General features: G+C 41.3%; 1 protein-coding gene across 1 annotated transcript; it reads right to left on the reverse strand.

Moving 5' to 3' along the window:
• Window positions 1–3,843: 3,843 nt before the first annotated feature.
• Window positions 3,844–16,078, reverse strand: TRIM58 (tripartite motif containing 58). The gene is made up of 6 exons (XM_032848492.1): window positions 15,656–16,078; window positions 12,403–12,498; window positions 11,082–11,312; window positions 8,606–8,628; window positions 8,410–8,510; window positions 3,844–4,433 (listed from the first exon to the last, which is right to left on the reverse strand). Exons 1-6 carry the CDS (start codon window positions 16,076–16,078, stop codon window positions 3,844–3,846), a joined length of 1,464 nt encoding a protein of 487 aa, XP_032704383.1.
• Window positions 16,079–16,697: the final 619 nt, after the last annotated feature.

Raw genomic sequence — 16,697 nt, forward strand, 5'->3', positions numbered from 1 at the left:
CACACCAAAAAGTAAGAGGTTTTCTGCCCTCTGCACACCCTTCTGACACCACTGTGGGGCTCCACTCCATGCCTCCTCAGCTGTCCCTGGTCTCTAGAGAAGACAAACAATGCTCTTCAGCTCCCAGGAAGGGGAGAGATCTCTCCTTGAGCAACCCAGGGATCTGGTCACCAGGATGTACTCAGAGTCACAGACCAGGGCAGTCTTTCCAATGTTCTCCCTCTTCCTGACTTGGCTCCATGAACCTGGCTTCCTCCCATTCCCAGACCCACAGCTTCCTGTCCCCCAATTCAGGGCTCTGAACTTTCCTCCTGCCAAATTCAGTCACTCCGAATGTGCACATTGTTTCTCTACTCCTCTTATCTTCTTCCTAGTTGTTCAAAATAGTTGAAGGTTATATTCAGAGGACAGGCCAAGTTCAGGGTCCCCCTACTCCCTGCCATTTTGGAAAATACTAGCTCCAACTGACCCTTCTATTCAATTTTCTCTATACCCAAAAATTGATTCTATGCATTTAGCACTTGACCTTAAATGTCCTTGCTCAGTGGTTGTGCAGTTATAAATAATAGTAATGATAATGTCAATAATAATAATAATAATAATAATATATTACATTCTGCAAAACACTTTTAGACCATTGAATTCTGTCCCGTGAAAGTCAATCATGTGTTTATTCAACAAATATGCATTAAGTGATAACTACATTCAAACCAATAGTATTTGAGGGGCTTGAGATATGTAGAAAACATTGTTATCAATAGACAAAGATCCCTTCCTTCAGAGTGCTTGCATTCTACCAAGAAAAGGTAGAAAAAAACAAACAAACAAAAACAAACCCAATAAATAAGATAACAATATAGTAGAATGCATCTAGAAATCGTTAAGTATAATATTGGGGCAAAAAAATCCTCCACTGGGCCTAGTAAAAAGGACGGGGAGAGTGGGCTATGAGTAGATCCTGAGGTGGTTCAGACTGTGTAGTTTTTTTTTTTTTAATATATCTCTGTCATTTGACAGAGAGAGAGATCACAAGTAGGCAGAGAGGCAGGCAGACAGAGAGGGGAAGCAGGCTCCCCACTGAGCAGAGAGACCGACGTGGGGCTCGATTCCAGGACCCTGAGATCGTGACCTAAGCTGAAGGCAGAGGCTTGACCCACTGAGTCACCCAGGTGCCCTATGTTAACTTTGTCTAGGGACTAGAATTCTCTGTTCATGCCTTGGACATGTGGAAGGTCTGAGACTGTGCTATGGAGTCCTTCTGCGTGTTAAGCTCCAGTGGATGGGTGGGACCTCCTCGGCAAGCATGCTCTCAGAGCAGCGACTCTGTCCCTCTTGAAGCCCAGAGACAAGGGTCCCTACTTCTCTGAGGATATGTTCTCTGTATGGCCTCCTCTCATGGATCCCTGGCCGTACAGAGATGTGAGTAGGTGTTATGCTTGATAAATTGCCAGCTCCTGGTTAATCCCTGAGGATGGGGAAGTGTGAACGGAAACCCAGGCATGAGCCTCTTCTCTACTCAGACCATGCATGGAAGAGGCCTCAGGTATGTGTGGTCTATAAATTATCAACAGGAGGCATAAAGAATACGTTATTATTACCTCCATCTGGAGAAGAGAGATGTAGAGAGGACTTGCTTGCTTATGATCAAACAAAATGCATCACACATGAATGCACAGAAATCTGTTTAATACAAGGACTCATCAATAAAGTATGTAGAACCATCTGAAAATAGAGTGTATGAGATTGTTCCATTAAAATTATTATACTTTAGGATAACCCTCCATATATAAAAAGCCTGGCAAGAAAAAAAAATGTTTGAAAACTCTATGTTAATGAAAACTATGTTAATGATGTTAGTGGAAAGTAAATGAAAGATTTTAGTCAAAGAGATCTTTTAGGAAGAGAAAAATATGTTAAAGTTCAATGTGGAGTTAAAGTGGAGGATTAAAATGTTGGCAGATTATCATCAAAGTCATGTTAACTAAATTTCCTATTAATTAACAATTGTATAGTATTTAAACATTTAGCATTGAAGTATTTTACCCCCTGTCTGGCAATTATTAGACACAGATGAATAGAAACATAGCAGCAAAGTTAGCCTTCAATGACTTAAATTTTTTTTTTTTAGGAAGTAGAGTACACTTTAAAATAAGTCAAATATCATTATCCATTCACCATCATCTTCATCTTTATGTTGTATTTAAGTAGATAAGTCTAATTAAGAACAGTCATATCAATCATGATCTTAAGTATTTGCCAGAGCATTGAAAGGTCCCTATCATTATTTCCCTCATAGGAACCATATTAAATTGCTCAGATCTAAAGACAAAGGGTTTATTTGTTTGAGGTCTTGCCACTGATAAATGGCCAAGTGAAAGAATGAGCTGAATCAGAATTCTGAGAAATTTCTACTCTAAAATAAAAAATGTCCCTAAAGATAAAGGACAAAGTTGTAGTCCTAGATGGATCTGGGGTCATAATCAGTTATATTGGAATCAGATGAATGGATTTCATAAACCTTAGAAATTAGTCCAGTTTAAAGAGGATTTAGAAAGTAAATGAATATAGTCATAGGAGAATTGAATGTAAAAAGAAATGGTTCTGAACCTGTTAATCTAGAAGGAAAGAGATCATCAATCATAGGGATAAAACAATAAATAAAAAGTCAGGAGCAAGAAAGAAGGAAAGAGACAGAGACAGAGAGAGGCAGACTGAGAGAGGAGGAGAAACAGAGTTATGGATCTGATGCTGGAGTGACATTGGACTGTTCTCCACCAAGAGAACAGTCTTTTTCTAAAAAAAAAAAAAATGACATTTCTTCTTCTTAATAAGAGTTGGAATGAAAGGAGATTTAAAGGAATGAGAAATTATAACGAATGTCTAGAAATCTTTAACACAAGCTCCATTGACTTGGACAAAGCCTCATCAAGAAAATGGGTAGCACCCTTTGGAAGACTTAGGAAGTCTGCTCCATTTCTAAAATTATGATCTATGTTGGTGCCTGGCCAGCTCAACCAGAAGAGCATGTGAGTCCTGATCTCAGGTAATGAGTTCAAGTTCCATGCGAGCTGTAGAAATCATCACTTACAAAATTAAATATATATATTTATTATTTGTATATAATTTATTTATAAAGCATATGTGAATATATATTTATATGTAAATATATATTCACATATATATTATTTATATATACATAAATATATATAAATATAAGTCATAATATATAATCATTATATATTTATATAAATATACATTTATATATAAATTTATATATTTTTATATATATTTACATTTGGAGGAGAATTATAGAATACACATATATTCATAATATGTAAATATATATTAGAAATAAACATATAATTTATAATTATATTTGATATAAATATACATAAATATATATCTATATTAATGTATGTTAATTAATTATTAATTAAATATAATTATATGATACAATATATAATTAATATAATATGATTAATATAATATATAATTAATATATATAATTATAAATAAATAATAATAAATAAATTAATTATATTATTTAATTAAATGTACATTATAAATATACATTTATTTATATATACATATATATAAATAAACATAAATATATAAATATAAATAATATATATTTACATATTATAAATACATGTGTATTCTATAATTCTCCTCCAAATGTAAATATTTAATATTTTCTGTTTTGTCCTGATGGAAAAAAATGTCCATAGCAGGAAGGATTAAAGAACTGGTCTGAATGGGGGCATTTGCTGGGGCCTAGCATGTCTGTATCCTCATTCCGCTCCAGGAAGTTCTGCTGGGCATAAACTCCTCAGGAAGTGAATTTTAGGAGCAATCGTGTCTTAGACTAGAAGCAGAGTCAAGATGATCCCTGCACGCCCAGTCTCCTGACTCCATGTCTGTCATAGATGGCAAGGTAAGAGGAATCGTGTCACAGATGAAGAAATAAGGTCGGAGAATACCAGAGAACAGCTGATTGAATGTGTAGATGTAAGACCCGTTTGTTACATTGTAAAAGGAGATTTCCCCTGCCTCGTAGTCCAGAAAGATCCCAATGCAATGAGGCCGGTCCAGGTGGAGGAGAGGCACTGATGGAGAGGCAAGGACCATGTATTCGTTCCCTTTCAGCAGCCACATGGCCCAGACCCCATTTTCAGGAGACGGTGTGGTTTCCCCCTTCCTGGGCATGGTCTCCTGACAGACACCCAAGCCCCACTCTGCTCTGTCTCCCACCACGACTTCCCAGTAATGCCTCCCCGAGGAGAAGGTCTGCAGACCCAGGATACAGGGCCATGTGTCAAATCGCTCGGGGTTGTTGGGGAGCTCCCTCCACAGTTCTCCATCTTGCACTCTGCGCAGATCAGCCGTCAAGAGGAGGCTGGGGTGCGCGGTGACGGGGTCCAGCTTGACATCAACTGTAGAAAGGATTCGGGGGGACAGGGGAATGGTCAGAGGAGACTGGTAAAAGCCTAGGAAGCTCAATATCTCATATAATAGCCACACCTCTCCTCACTCTTCCCTCTCAAATGAGTCCTAAAGATTTGAGCCTGGAGGTCACTAGTAGACTCCTCATTGCTACCTCTGCATCATTCAGGACTCATTACTATGCCAGTAAACACACAACTGTCAATGACATGATGAACCATCAGCACAATTATTTAGATCCCTGTCACCTGCATTCAGAGTACTTGGGTGCTCTTAGGGAGATCTTCTGTATTGACTTATTCTCTTCTCAAAATCCACAGGAAAATGTCATTAATTTGAAACCTACCACTTCCAATGTTATGTCACTCTGGTAGGCAGAATTCTAAGATGGCCCCATGACCTACAGCCCCTGGTGCTACTCTCATGATTATATTTTATGACAAGAACAGGATCTGGGTGGATCTCCTCTGATCCTAAGACCCCTTAAAATCAGAAAGGTCTCTCCAGATGTCAGGCTGGTGGCAGAACAGGGAATCAGAGAGATTGGAATCTGATGTGCCCTTGCTGGCTTTGAAGACAGAGGGGGCCACATGAGGAGAAAGGCCAGTGACCTCCAGCAGACAGCCAACAGGAACACAGGGTTCTCTGTCCCACAAGTGCCATAATAACATTCTGCTCTTCTGAATAAGCTTGGGAGTGGACCTCTCCCCAGGGTCTGCAGAGGAGCCCAGCCTAGCCAACACCTTAATATGGATCTTGTGAAAACTAAGCAGAGAAATGAACTGATCTCACATAAATGTCTGGTCCATGTAACTGTGACCCAATAAATGCAGGTGGATTTAAGTAATGAACTCCGAGGTAATTTGTTACACAACTATAGAAAACCAATACCAATACTGTGAAGCCCCAGGACACAGATGTGACATTTTACTCAGGCACATTAGTAAACCCATTTATGAGTAAAATCTCTGCAGGGAAGAAGGATGGAAAATAGTCTGTGTCTTCTCTTTAGAAGCATTCAAAAATGATAAATTTCATTAATATAGTTTTTTAAGATATCATAATAATAACAAATTTGTAAATCCATATCTGTGGGTCTTGTGTTGACACCCCAACCCGAGTGGGTCACGTATGTACTATATCATCGCTACTAACCTGTTTAACCACCCTCAAGCTGACTGGTATCATCCCCACTTTATAGAGGAGGAGACGTGAAGTCAGAGTTCATGTGACCTCCCCAAATCTAGAAGTCATAACAGACTGACAGGTGGGTTACTGTGGAACCGTGTTAGGCCTACTCAATATCTGTTGCCTTTACACATCATGTCCACCCCAGCACATGTCCTTGTTCCACTTATAAGAAAATAAATCTGTGAAATGGTTGTGAATAGGGTCTATCCCAATTGCTTCCCTACCTTTCTCTCTCTCTCTCTTTTTTTCTATTTCTTTTATTAATTTAATTTAATTTAATTTAATTTTTTTGGTGTTCCAAGATGCATTGTTTATGCACCACACCCAGTGCTCCATGCAATACATGCCTTCCTTAATACCCACCACCAAGCTCACCCAACCCAACACCCCCCTCCCCTCCAAAACCCTCTCTGTTTCCCAGAGTCCACTGTCTCCATGGATCATCTCCTATACTCAGTTTCTCATAACGTTATAATGGGACTCTAATGCAAATTCCCAGTGACCTCCACACTGGTGAGTAGTCATTGGAGTTCAGCTTAAATTACTTTTCTGCAGCATTCAGTGCTGTTGAGAATCCCTGCATTCTGGAAAACCTCCTTTCTGTTTCCCAAAGACACTGATCATCACACTTTCCTTCCCTCCCTACTCATCACTCCTTCCTGGTCTCCTTGGCTGTTTCCCCCTCTTCTCCCTCCAATAGCTCCAGGACCGGGACTTCTTTCTTTCTCAGCTCCTTCTCAATGTGTTCTGGGCTGGCTGGATCATTGTTTTGATTCAATTCCACTCATTTACTTACTGATTCCAAATGCATGTCTCTACATTTGACCTTTCTCCCAAAACTGACATCAAACTCTGGATTTTTAACATACATCACCACATTGATACATTCAAAACGCAACTCCTCCCTCTGCCACACCTGCAGCTTTAACTGTCTATGTAAAAAACAACTTCTGCCATCATTTCTGACTTGTCTCTTTCTCTGAAAACATGTATCTAATCCCCCAGCAGATTTTGGCAGCTCTGCCTCTGAATCTGACCAAGATTCTGTCCACACTCCACATCTCAGCCCCTGGGGTGATACTACCATCTTAATCGAACCATCGTCATCTCTGACGGAATTATAGCAAGGGTTCCTAATGGCTTTGCCCACTGAAAGCCTTGCCCCTTTGAATTTATTCAAATTCAGTGTAAGAATCTCAAAACATTAATCTAGTCATGTTATTCCTGCATTTACTACTTTCCCTGGATTTCCTGTTTCACCAGAAGGTAAATCATCCTGGTCCTAGTGCCCTGCTCATAGCACCCTGTGCTAGCTGGACTTCCCTTGGCCTCTCTGACCCTGATACTCCTTCCCAGCCACACAGACCTCCTCATCACTCCTGGAACACATCTTCTGTATTTCTGCCTCAGGCCTGCGCACTCCTTGTTTCTGCTGCTTGAAAGGTTTTCCTCCACATCAGATGTGTGATGAGTTAACTCCAAGGTGCCTTCCTTGATCATTAAATTCAAAATTAGATGTCTTAACCTGAAAACTTTTGGCCACCCTGACCTTATTTTTTCTCCCAATATTCTGTCCATCTTCTAACGTTCTGTGCATTTTGCATAATTTACATGAATATGTACAACATGCAAACATGAAGTTATGGATTTTTAGGATTTTTTTGTTATTGACAAATAATATATTTCAATATTTAGAAAAGTGTGTGGAACAAAATACAGGACATTTATTGAATTGATCCATTAATTATTCAATTCATTAAAAATAGGAATATGCGGACACTGATTATCGGAGTGTAATAAATTTCAAGAAGTCATGTGGTTAATACATGTTAATCTGCCCATCATTGAATAGGGGTGCTAAAATGGGTTTTCTCATTATGGGTTGAAGCTTCCTTCTAAGTAATGAAACCAGTAATTAGTCAGTTTGTGTGCAATGTGTGCATTGCATTGTTTTTTCACATTTGCATACACTTGCATACATTGTATACATTTTTCTCATTTGTATACATTTGTATACATTGTATTGCTTTTTCACATTTGTATACATTTTTTCAGCATTTTATAAATAAGGAAATAATTATTCATTGGAACTAGTGTTATTGATATCATAGCTAATAAGCTGGGAACCTCACTTTCAAGCCTATTGTGATAACTAAATGGAGCTTAAATGGGGGTTAGGGATTCTGCTACCCTTTATGACTTTACACAAATATCCCTGTTCTCTTGCTTCTGAACACGGTGCTCTCTGTGGCCCCCCTTCTAACTTGGCTTGACCATGAGACCCACTGCAGTCCTTAAAATCTTCAGTTAAGCTGTGTGCCACTTTAGTGTGAATGCCCTTAGGACCAGTGCCTAATCCACCCTAACCTGACCCTTTCCAGGGCCATCAGCAACAGAAGGGATGTGGGGCCCTAACTGCATGGGTCCCAGAGGGAGGTAAGGTGAAACAAAATTGTCTGCAATCCCTAGTAAACCAGTGACATCATCTAAAAATAGGCATTTGCTAGGGAGCCTGGAGGCTCAGTCTTGGTTTTAGCTCAGGTCTGATCTGGGAGTCGTGAGATCAAGTCCCACATGAGGTTCCACTCCCAGTGAACAGTCTGCTTGGGTCACTCTCTCCCACTCTCTGTCTTTCAAATAAATAAATGTAACTTAAAAATCAAAACTAAACTTTGGGTTCTGTGACTGCAGCCTGACCTGCACGGTGACAAACCGTAGAAATCCCTGAACCCTACATAGACATTGCGGTTGTCCCGGCTCAAAGCCGCAGCCCACCTTGGAACTTCCTCAACATTTCCCTCATCCCAGGGATGCGACACGTTGTCCTCAGCTCCATGGGGACAGGCTCCAGTTCTGGCTGTGTGACATCCTTACTTCTGAGAAGGTCAGAGAAGTGAAAGTTCTCAGCAGTGTTCATGCACCTGCATCCTTGTCCTCCCTAGCCCGGTCCCTGGTTTGGAAAGGAATATACCTGTTCAAGGCTCCTCTCACACCCTGGAAGGAAAAGGGAAACAGAGACAGGGATGAGTTATACCTCCAGACTCTGTCTGACAGAAACAAACCACCAACACTGCTTTAGGAGTAACCAGACATGGTCCAGTATGAACATAAAACTGTAGGAGATGTGAGTGTCTCTCAACAATTTTAAATCTGTTGGCCCCTACTACAGGGGAGTCAGACCACACCAAGTTTAGATTAATTCCAATGGTATCAACCACTTTAACTGTTTTCTGAATTGATAATTCTGGCATTTGAATATATTAGTAAAGAGTTATGTTCTGTAACAAATGTAGAAGGAACTAGGGTAAAAATAGACCTTAAATATTTCCAGAATTTAGTTAAGGGACAGAGAAAGGTATAGACAAAAAATGTTACTCCCAATGTCTCTGTAAGACCTTAAATATCTCCAGATATTTGCTTGATGGAGAAAGGTATAGACCAAAAATTTTACTCCCAATGTCTCTGTAAAAAAAAAACCCCAAATTCCTCTTTCTTTGAACCACCAGACCATAGCTACGAACTCATGGGTGAGTTTGTTAATTAATGGGATAAAAAGGAAGTTACTAATTAATTCCAAATGTTTTATCTCAAAGGACATTATTTAAATAAATCACCTGCTTTATATTTTCCTTTTCCCTCTAAAAATAGTCACAGTGTCAGATAAATTTTGAGAAGGCACAAAAGCAGGAAGATAATTGACTTTCCTTTTTATGGGGCTGGCAGGCCTTGTTTTTGACCTCTGCCTCATTTTGGGGGTAAAATGTTGCTTACTGGTACTGAGGAGGAAAGCAAAATGTGGATATAAAGGTGAAAATAAATATAGAATAAATTCTCCCATAAGATTTGTAGTGTAATTCTGCTAACAAATTCTTTTTCTCAATGTTGTGTTTTCAAATACAGTAAAATAAGGTGATGGATGTCATTATGCAAAATATGAAAGATCTGTGTATATTTACTATCTGAAATTCAGAAATTATTTCCCTTCTGATGCTCAGTTTGTTTGCATGAAAATAAGCCTAGCATTTTAATAATAAAAATAAAAAATAATAAATATAAGTGTTGCTTATATATATGACTGTATAGAAGACAAAATGAACTATTAAGACAAAATCAATAAAAACGTTCTGTAAGTTCATTCCATTAATGAACTGCCCATTATGTAATCTGTGAACATAGTTAATATGGAGATTTCAGGGCAGTTTCAGCGTCGGGAGCTAACTCAAGGTGGAATCTGAGGGTCAGTGGGTGGATGAGGGTGGGGGTACTTTGTTCAGAATCTGCCGCCTGAGTCATTGTGCCCAGAATTTCCTATTGTCGTGCATCCTATCATGATAATACACATGCATTATCAATGAGGGCTTTCTCAATACACTTGGGATTTTGATGACCTCATGCACGATTAAAAACAAATATTTTCCTTTTTTCCTGTTTCGTCTCTCTGCTGTATGGAATGGGAGAAGATATTTGCAAATGACAGTACAGACAAAAGGTTGATATCCGGGATCTATAAAGAACTCCTCAAACTCAACACACACAAAACAGATAATCATATCAAAAAATGGGCAGAAGATATGAACAGACACTTCTCCAATGAAGACATACAAATGGCTATCAGACACATGAAAAAATGTTCATCATCACTAGCCATCAGGGAGATTCAAATTAAAACCACATTGTGATACCGCCTTACACCAGTTAGAATGGCCAAAATTAGCAAGACAGGAAACAACATGAGTTGGAGAGGATGTGGTGAGAATGCAAGTTGGTGCAGCCACTTTGGAGAACAGTGTGGAGATTCCTCAAGAAATTAAAAATAGAGCTTCCCTATGACTCTGCTGTACAATCCCTTACAGACTTTGAGCAAATGGCAAGGAGCCCATTTAAGCCCTTCCCACCAAGCAATATCAACAAGCAAATTCATGTTTGCCACAAAATTTAACCAGAAAACATCAAGATGGACAATTTAAGACCTCATTCTTACATTCAGCTACTGACACAGAAAAGGGTTACCAAAGACTTCTGGAATTGGTTATGCACATTGACAGATTAACTGGGAGATTTTAAACTGTTTTTCAGGCCACATAGTATTGCCTGTCCGTATTTTTGTATAACCTTATAGGTTAGATATCAAGTTAACTTTATTTTTTAATAAAGATTTCATTTTGGTCTCTAAGATGAAACATCTTATACAATTCTTGAGAGTCTCTTCTCATTCTGATGCTAAGACTTAGAATTCAGGTGCTTTCCAAACTGATGTCAAGGGTCCTTTTTCCTAAAAGGCATGAAGGTGCAAGTGGATTGTGGTGGCAAGTGTCTTGTGTGTCACCACGTTCTCTCACATGGCCCTGGCTTGGCTGAGGGGCCCGGGATCACTTCATGCTGACCCAGCCACTGAGGGACCTAGGCTCACCTCCATGTGACCCAGCTGCTGAGGGACCCAGGCTCACCTCCAGCAGCTCCAGGGCTGGGTGCTGGCTCTTCTCCTCCAGCTCCTGGGCCAGCTCCCTCAGGGCCCTGCTCTGCTGCCCCAGCCGGTTCTTGTTCTCGCGGAGTCTCTGCAGGGTGGCTCGCTCCTCCTCCTCCAGCCGCCGCAGCTGCAGCTGCTCCTCCAGGGCCAGAAACCCACGGTACTTTTCAAACTCCAGCCTGAAGCGCTGCCTCTGCATTTCCACTTTCTCCTGGAGTGACACACGGAAGCAGACCCCACCAGGGGTGCTGCAGGTGTGGGCCAGGCAGGGGCGGCAAGGTGCAGCGACCTTGGCACCCTAACTCTGTCCACTCATGAGCTGCCTCTCATCAACATCAGAAAGCAGACACTGCTCTGAGGACACACGGCCTTCAGGTGGACAGTCTGAGATAGACTGCTGGATCTGAGTCCTCATCCTGCCATGGACTTGGGGGCACGGCATTTTACACACAAGGATTCCCACCATACTTAAATTATGGGGCAAGAGGAGTATAGGGATTAAGATGAAATATCTATTAAACTGCTGAGCAGAATAAGTATCACAAGGACGTTAACATACATCATAAAAGTAGTCACTAGAATGAGAACAGGGTCAAAACAACTGTATGAGTATGAAGAGAGATTACAGAGACATGATTTGTAAATATGAAAAAAAGGTCTCAGACATTAGAAACTTAACATTACTTAGCAATATGGCAACTGTGAAGCCTTAAAGATTTTACTTATTTATTTGACAGAGAGAGAGCATAAGCAGAGGAGAAGGTCGGTGGAAGACTGAGAACCACTATGTGTGTGTGTGTGTGTGTGAGTGTAAATAGGTAAATGAAAAAGTTGATTGAGTGTAAAAAAAGATACGTGTATGGATTACTGACAAGAGGCTGAAAGTTCAGATTGTCCTCCTATATGTAGAATGATCAATATTAGCTATATTTCATATATATATATATATCCTACTAAATATTTATTATGTCATTTTTTCCAATGAATACACATGCATTTATACACACATGTTTTAAACTAGTAAAGATAGTCTGAGACTCTTCTGTAGGTACTGGAATGGAGCAGTGAGTTATAGCACACTCAAGATCAGTAAAACTATATTTAATTTGGATTGGGGAAGTACTGGTAGAGATAAAGAACACACACAATATAATTTGAGGGGATGTGATGATCCAAGATGACCCAGGTGTTTCCCCAGAGCAACCATGTAAATGAAACCAAAGTGTGCAGCAGGGAAGATGCTTGAAGAGTAATTTAATGACCCAGACTGGGATGTGGCAGTAGTCCCAAGGTTCTCTTACCTTCCAAATGACAGTTTTCTTCCCCAGGTTGGCCTCCTGAGTGAAGGTCTCCTCCATCTCCTTCCTTACAAACTCCAGGGCCATCTGGAGCTTTGCCTGTTTGGAGAGATGTGCTGAACCCATTATAGATGCCAAAATTCAGTACCTCGTATCAACTAGGAATATCAGGAAATGCAAAGATCAATTAAAACAGGCCCCATGAAGCACATAAAAATGTCCAGCCTCATCAATGATCAAGTAAAATATGAATATGTTTTTAAATACTAATGCCAGATATAATCAAGGATTTATCTAAACATACGTTCATTGCAGCATTATTTAAAATAGTAGAAGTAACTTTCCAAATGTGAAAAATAGGAAAGTAAGAAAAATGAATTTTATATTGACATGATGGGATCGAAATAGGATGCTGCAGAATATTGAATGGCAATAAACATTCACAATTACAAAGTCAATTAAGATAAGTATATTTTATGTAATATGGCACTAATTTTGAAAAAAAAGTGTAATAAATATATAAAAAATTACATAGCAACAAATGTTCAGTACTCATGCTTTGTTGTAAGTGATGGTATTCCTATCTTAGCTATATATTTGAAATTTTTGAAATTATTTATTGCTTTATAAAAAGAGAAATGTTTATTGTCATTTGGTCAATGAAACCTTGTAAAGTACTAATTGTTAAGTGGAAAGGAGATACACAATATCATAAGCCCTATGAGGAATTAAAAAAATAAAACTAATTTTTTTTCAACCCTATAATCCCTGCTAGAGGCAAACACATGTATTTTATCTATAGAGAACAACCGTAAAGATACACATATAGTCACCTTTTTATATTCTTCCTAAGTCATTCAATAAATCTTATGAAAAAAATGGGGGAAAAGAAACTCTTCCTTAAGTCATTTAGTAAGTCTTATCCAACAACTGCCTTTAAAAGAGATTGTTACAAGTTTATCCATTAGGTTGCACAAAAACTAGCAGGATGATTTATGAAAGTATTTGACAAGATGAGAGAAGTGGTATTTTTAAAAAGATTTTACTTGTTTATTTGTTAGAGAGATAGAAGAGAGAGAGGACAGGAAGGGGGAAAGCATGTAAACTGGCTCCCCACTGAGCAGGGAGCCTGGTGTGGTACTGGGTCCTAGGACCCCTGAGATCATGACCTGCACTGAAGGCAGATGCTTAACCATCTAAGCCACCCAGGCATCCCAGAAGTGGCATTTTTTGCAAGAAATAGAACTTTGACACCTATAGACAGAGAAAAAGCTCCCTTAGGCAGAAGAAACTGTGATGAAAAGCAAGGAGGTAGACAAGAGCCATCTGTACCCCAATGTTCATAGCAGCAATGGCCACAGTCGCCAAACTGTGGAAAGAACCAAGATGCCCTTCAACGGACGAATGGATAAGGAAGATGTGGTCCATATACACTATGGAGTATTATGTCTCCATCAGAAAGGATGAATATCCAACTTTTGTAGCAACATGGATGGGACTGGAAGAGATTATGCTGAGTGAAATAAGTCAAGCAGAGAGAGTCAATTATCATATGGTTTTGCTTACTTGTGGAGCATAAGGAATAACGTGCAGGGCATTGGGAGTTGGAGAGGAGAAGTGATCTGGGGGATATTGGAGGGGGAGACAAACCATGAGAGACTGTGGACTCTGAAGAACTAACTGAGGGTTTTGGAGGGGAATGGGGGGTAGGCTGGGTGAGCCTGGTGGTGGGTATTGTGGAGGGCATGTATTGCATGGAGAACTGGGTGTGGTGCCTAAACAATGTATTCTGGAACACGAAAAGAAATTTTAAAAAAATGTTTAAAAAAAAGCAAGGAGATGAAAAAGATGTGGCTTGTTTGAGGACAACAGTGATTAGGCTAGTTTTGAAGGACTTCATGGTTGGCTGAGACAAGAAGTGTAAAAACAGAACTTAGGGCCCTAGGAAGTCTTGACTTAGAGGCTCAGGCATTTAACGGATAATTATTTGCTATTTAGTTAAGGATTACTGAAATATATGGAACATCTTTAGACATATTACATACAGCCACATTATGTTTAAGTCACTTCTGGTAAAAAGAAAGCAGAAACAGCATACTTCAAAAGTGTAGCTGGAAAGGACCTGGCAGCTGGATCTTGTAGATGACTCCCAAAGTAAGAAAAAAAAAAGAAGGAAAGAAAGAAAGAAAAGCTAAGAGATGTTTCCAGGTATGTCAAGAAGGAAGTTGAGGTGGGCAGTATTCCAAAACCTTGATTTAAAAGAATCAAAGTTAAAATAATAATAATAATAATAATAATAATAATAATAATAATAAAGTTGAGGAGGTCCAATGTTTACAATGTATCTCATTGTGACAATACTTCAGTTAACCACGTAGGCAGATTGAAGACTTGAAGACTACCATCTCCTTTCTGGTAGTGGGTGTTCCAGATATTGGGCATTGAAATGTGATCAGAATATGTCAAAGAGCTTTTGAAGAGCACCAGTACAGGGAATTCTATTAGAGTTTCACAGGTGCCCCTTCGGGTTCCAACTCCTCCAATATGAGTTCCCTCTTCACTGAGGGTGCTCACGTTGTCAGTCACAGAATGCGTGTTGAATGGACTTAGCTCCTGGAATCTTTACTTCAGGGGACACATGCTACTGCAGGCCTTACAGGAGATAAGAGCTGTGCACTGGGCAGATGCTAGTGTGCGGAACTCAGGGTTGTTTTGGTGGCAGTTTTAACTAATATGGAGATAAGCACTACAGAAAACAGGACGTTATTTGAACAGCTTAGGAAGCACTGGCAGTAACGATGGGCAACTGTAACCGGGACTGAACTGGAAAGCCTGCTCCCACTCCACGCACTGGCAAGTCTGGCCCCCCACAGTAGAGGTCTAGTCTGGGATAGGAATGTCAGCATCACAGAGAACGAAGCCAGGATGGCATCCAAGGGAAGGCTTCAGGGACAGGGGACCCTCTCCAGTGATCTGGTCAGGTGAAGCAGGTGCGTTTGAGCTCCTGAACAGAGGTCCCAGGGGGGTCACCATAGGGCCAGGCAAGGAGGCCCAGCTTGCACTGAGCTGGGAGGGAGAGCAGAGCTGGTAGGAGTCATTCAGGTCAGGATGCTCTCCTCTGGGTTTGCCCCTAAAACGCGGCCCTCGCTGGTCCCATCGGGGTTTCTGCACCTGCGCCCTGCGGAGAGCACAAGGCTCTCGCCTAGTAACCCCTGGTGGCCTCCTGCACCTTGCCCTGCGGAGCCCGGGTTCTCACCTGGTAACCCCTGGTGGCCTCCTGCAGCGGCATGGTGCTGTGGTCCCTGTGCTCCAGGGTGGTGTCGCAGACCCAGCACAGGGCCTCCTGGTCGTCCTCGCAGAAGAGGGTCAAGTCCTCGCCGTGTCGCGCGCACTGGTGCACGCCCACGGGCCCCGCGCCCAGCCCTAGCTGCCGCACGCCATCCACCAGGCTGGCCAGCTGCCGGTTGGGCCGCAAGCTGTCTAGCCCGAAGGGGCCGCGGCACTGAGGGCAGGTGTACAGTCCACCCTGCGTGCTAGGGGACTTCTCGCAGAACTCGGAGATGCACCTGCGGCAGAAGCTGTGGCCGCAGGCCACGCTGACTGGGTCCTGCAGAAAGTCCAGGCACACAGGGCAGCGGGCCTCGTCGCGCAGCCGCTCCCCAGGTGCCCCCGAGGCCATGGCCGCCTGCTAATGCAGCGCGACCCTCCTCCGCAGCCCGGTTATCTGCGCTCACCGTCTGGCCTGGAAGGGAGGAGCACACAGCCTCCGGAGACGCCAGCACAGCGTGGCTTTCATCCCTGGCTCTGGTTCAAGAGCCCAGCAGAGCCCCTCCTGGCAACAAGTCACATCCCAGCCCTCAGTTACAAGGACAGAATTCACATTTCGGTCCCCCTGGGTTGCCAGGGAACTGGGCATGTGTAGGGGAACCACCCCTCCTGTGATGTCTGAATGGAGCCCCTACTTCTGTTCTCACCGCTAGGGCACTGGGAGAATTCCTGGGCTGTCCTTCCATTATTTTTCTGAACTACCCCACAGCCTCCTTATCCTGTAAGGCAAAATAATTTCTCTTTTTTGGGAAGATTTTATTTATTTATTTATTTATTTATTTATTTGACAGAGAAAGAGCATAAGCAGGGAAAGCTGCAGAGAGGGAAAGCAGAACAGGGAGCCCCATATGAGGTTCGATCCCAGGACCCGGGATCATGACCTGAGCCCAAGGCAGACGCTTCACCGCCTGAGCCCCCCAGCCCTTCTTATACGGCATAATAATTTCTTATAGTGTTTGCCAAACTTTGAC

This window comes from Lontra canadensis, unplaced genomic scaffold, assembly GCF_010015895.1.
Source record: "Lontra canadensis isolate GAN:19392208 unplaced genomic scaffold, GSC_riverotter_1.0 scaffold205, whole genome shotgun sequence".
NCBI lineage: Eukaryota > Metazoa > Chordata > Mammalia > Carnivora > Mustelidae > Lontra > Lontra canadensis.

Excerpts from the sequence above, each read along its gene's own strand:
- TRIM58 (XM_032848492.1), bottom strand. The coding sequence starts at position 16,078 with ATGGCCTCGGGGGCACCTGGGGAGCGGCTGCGCGACGAGGCCCGCTGC. Across the intron at positions 12,499-15,655 it reads AGGCCACCAGGGGTTACCAG|GCAAAGCTCCAGATGGCCCT; the intron begins GTGAGAACCCGG and ends CTCTCCAAACAG. Across the intron at positions 8,629-11,081 it reads CAGCCCTGGAGCTGCTGGAG|GGTGTGAGAGGAGCCTTGAA; the intron begins GTGAGCCTGGGT and ends TTTTCCTTCCAG.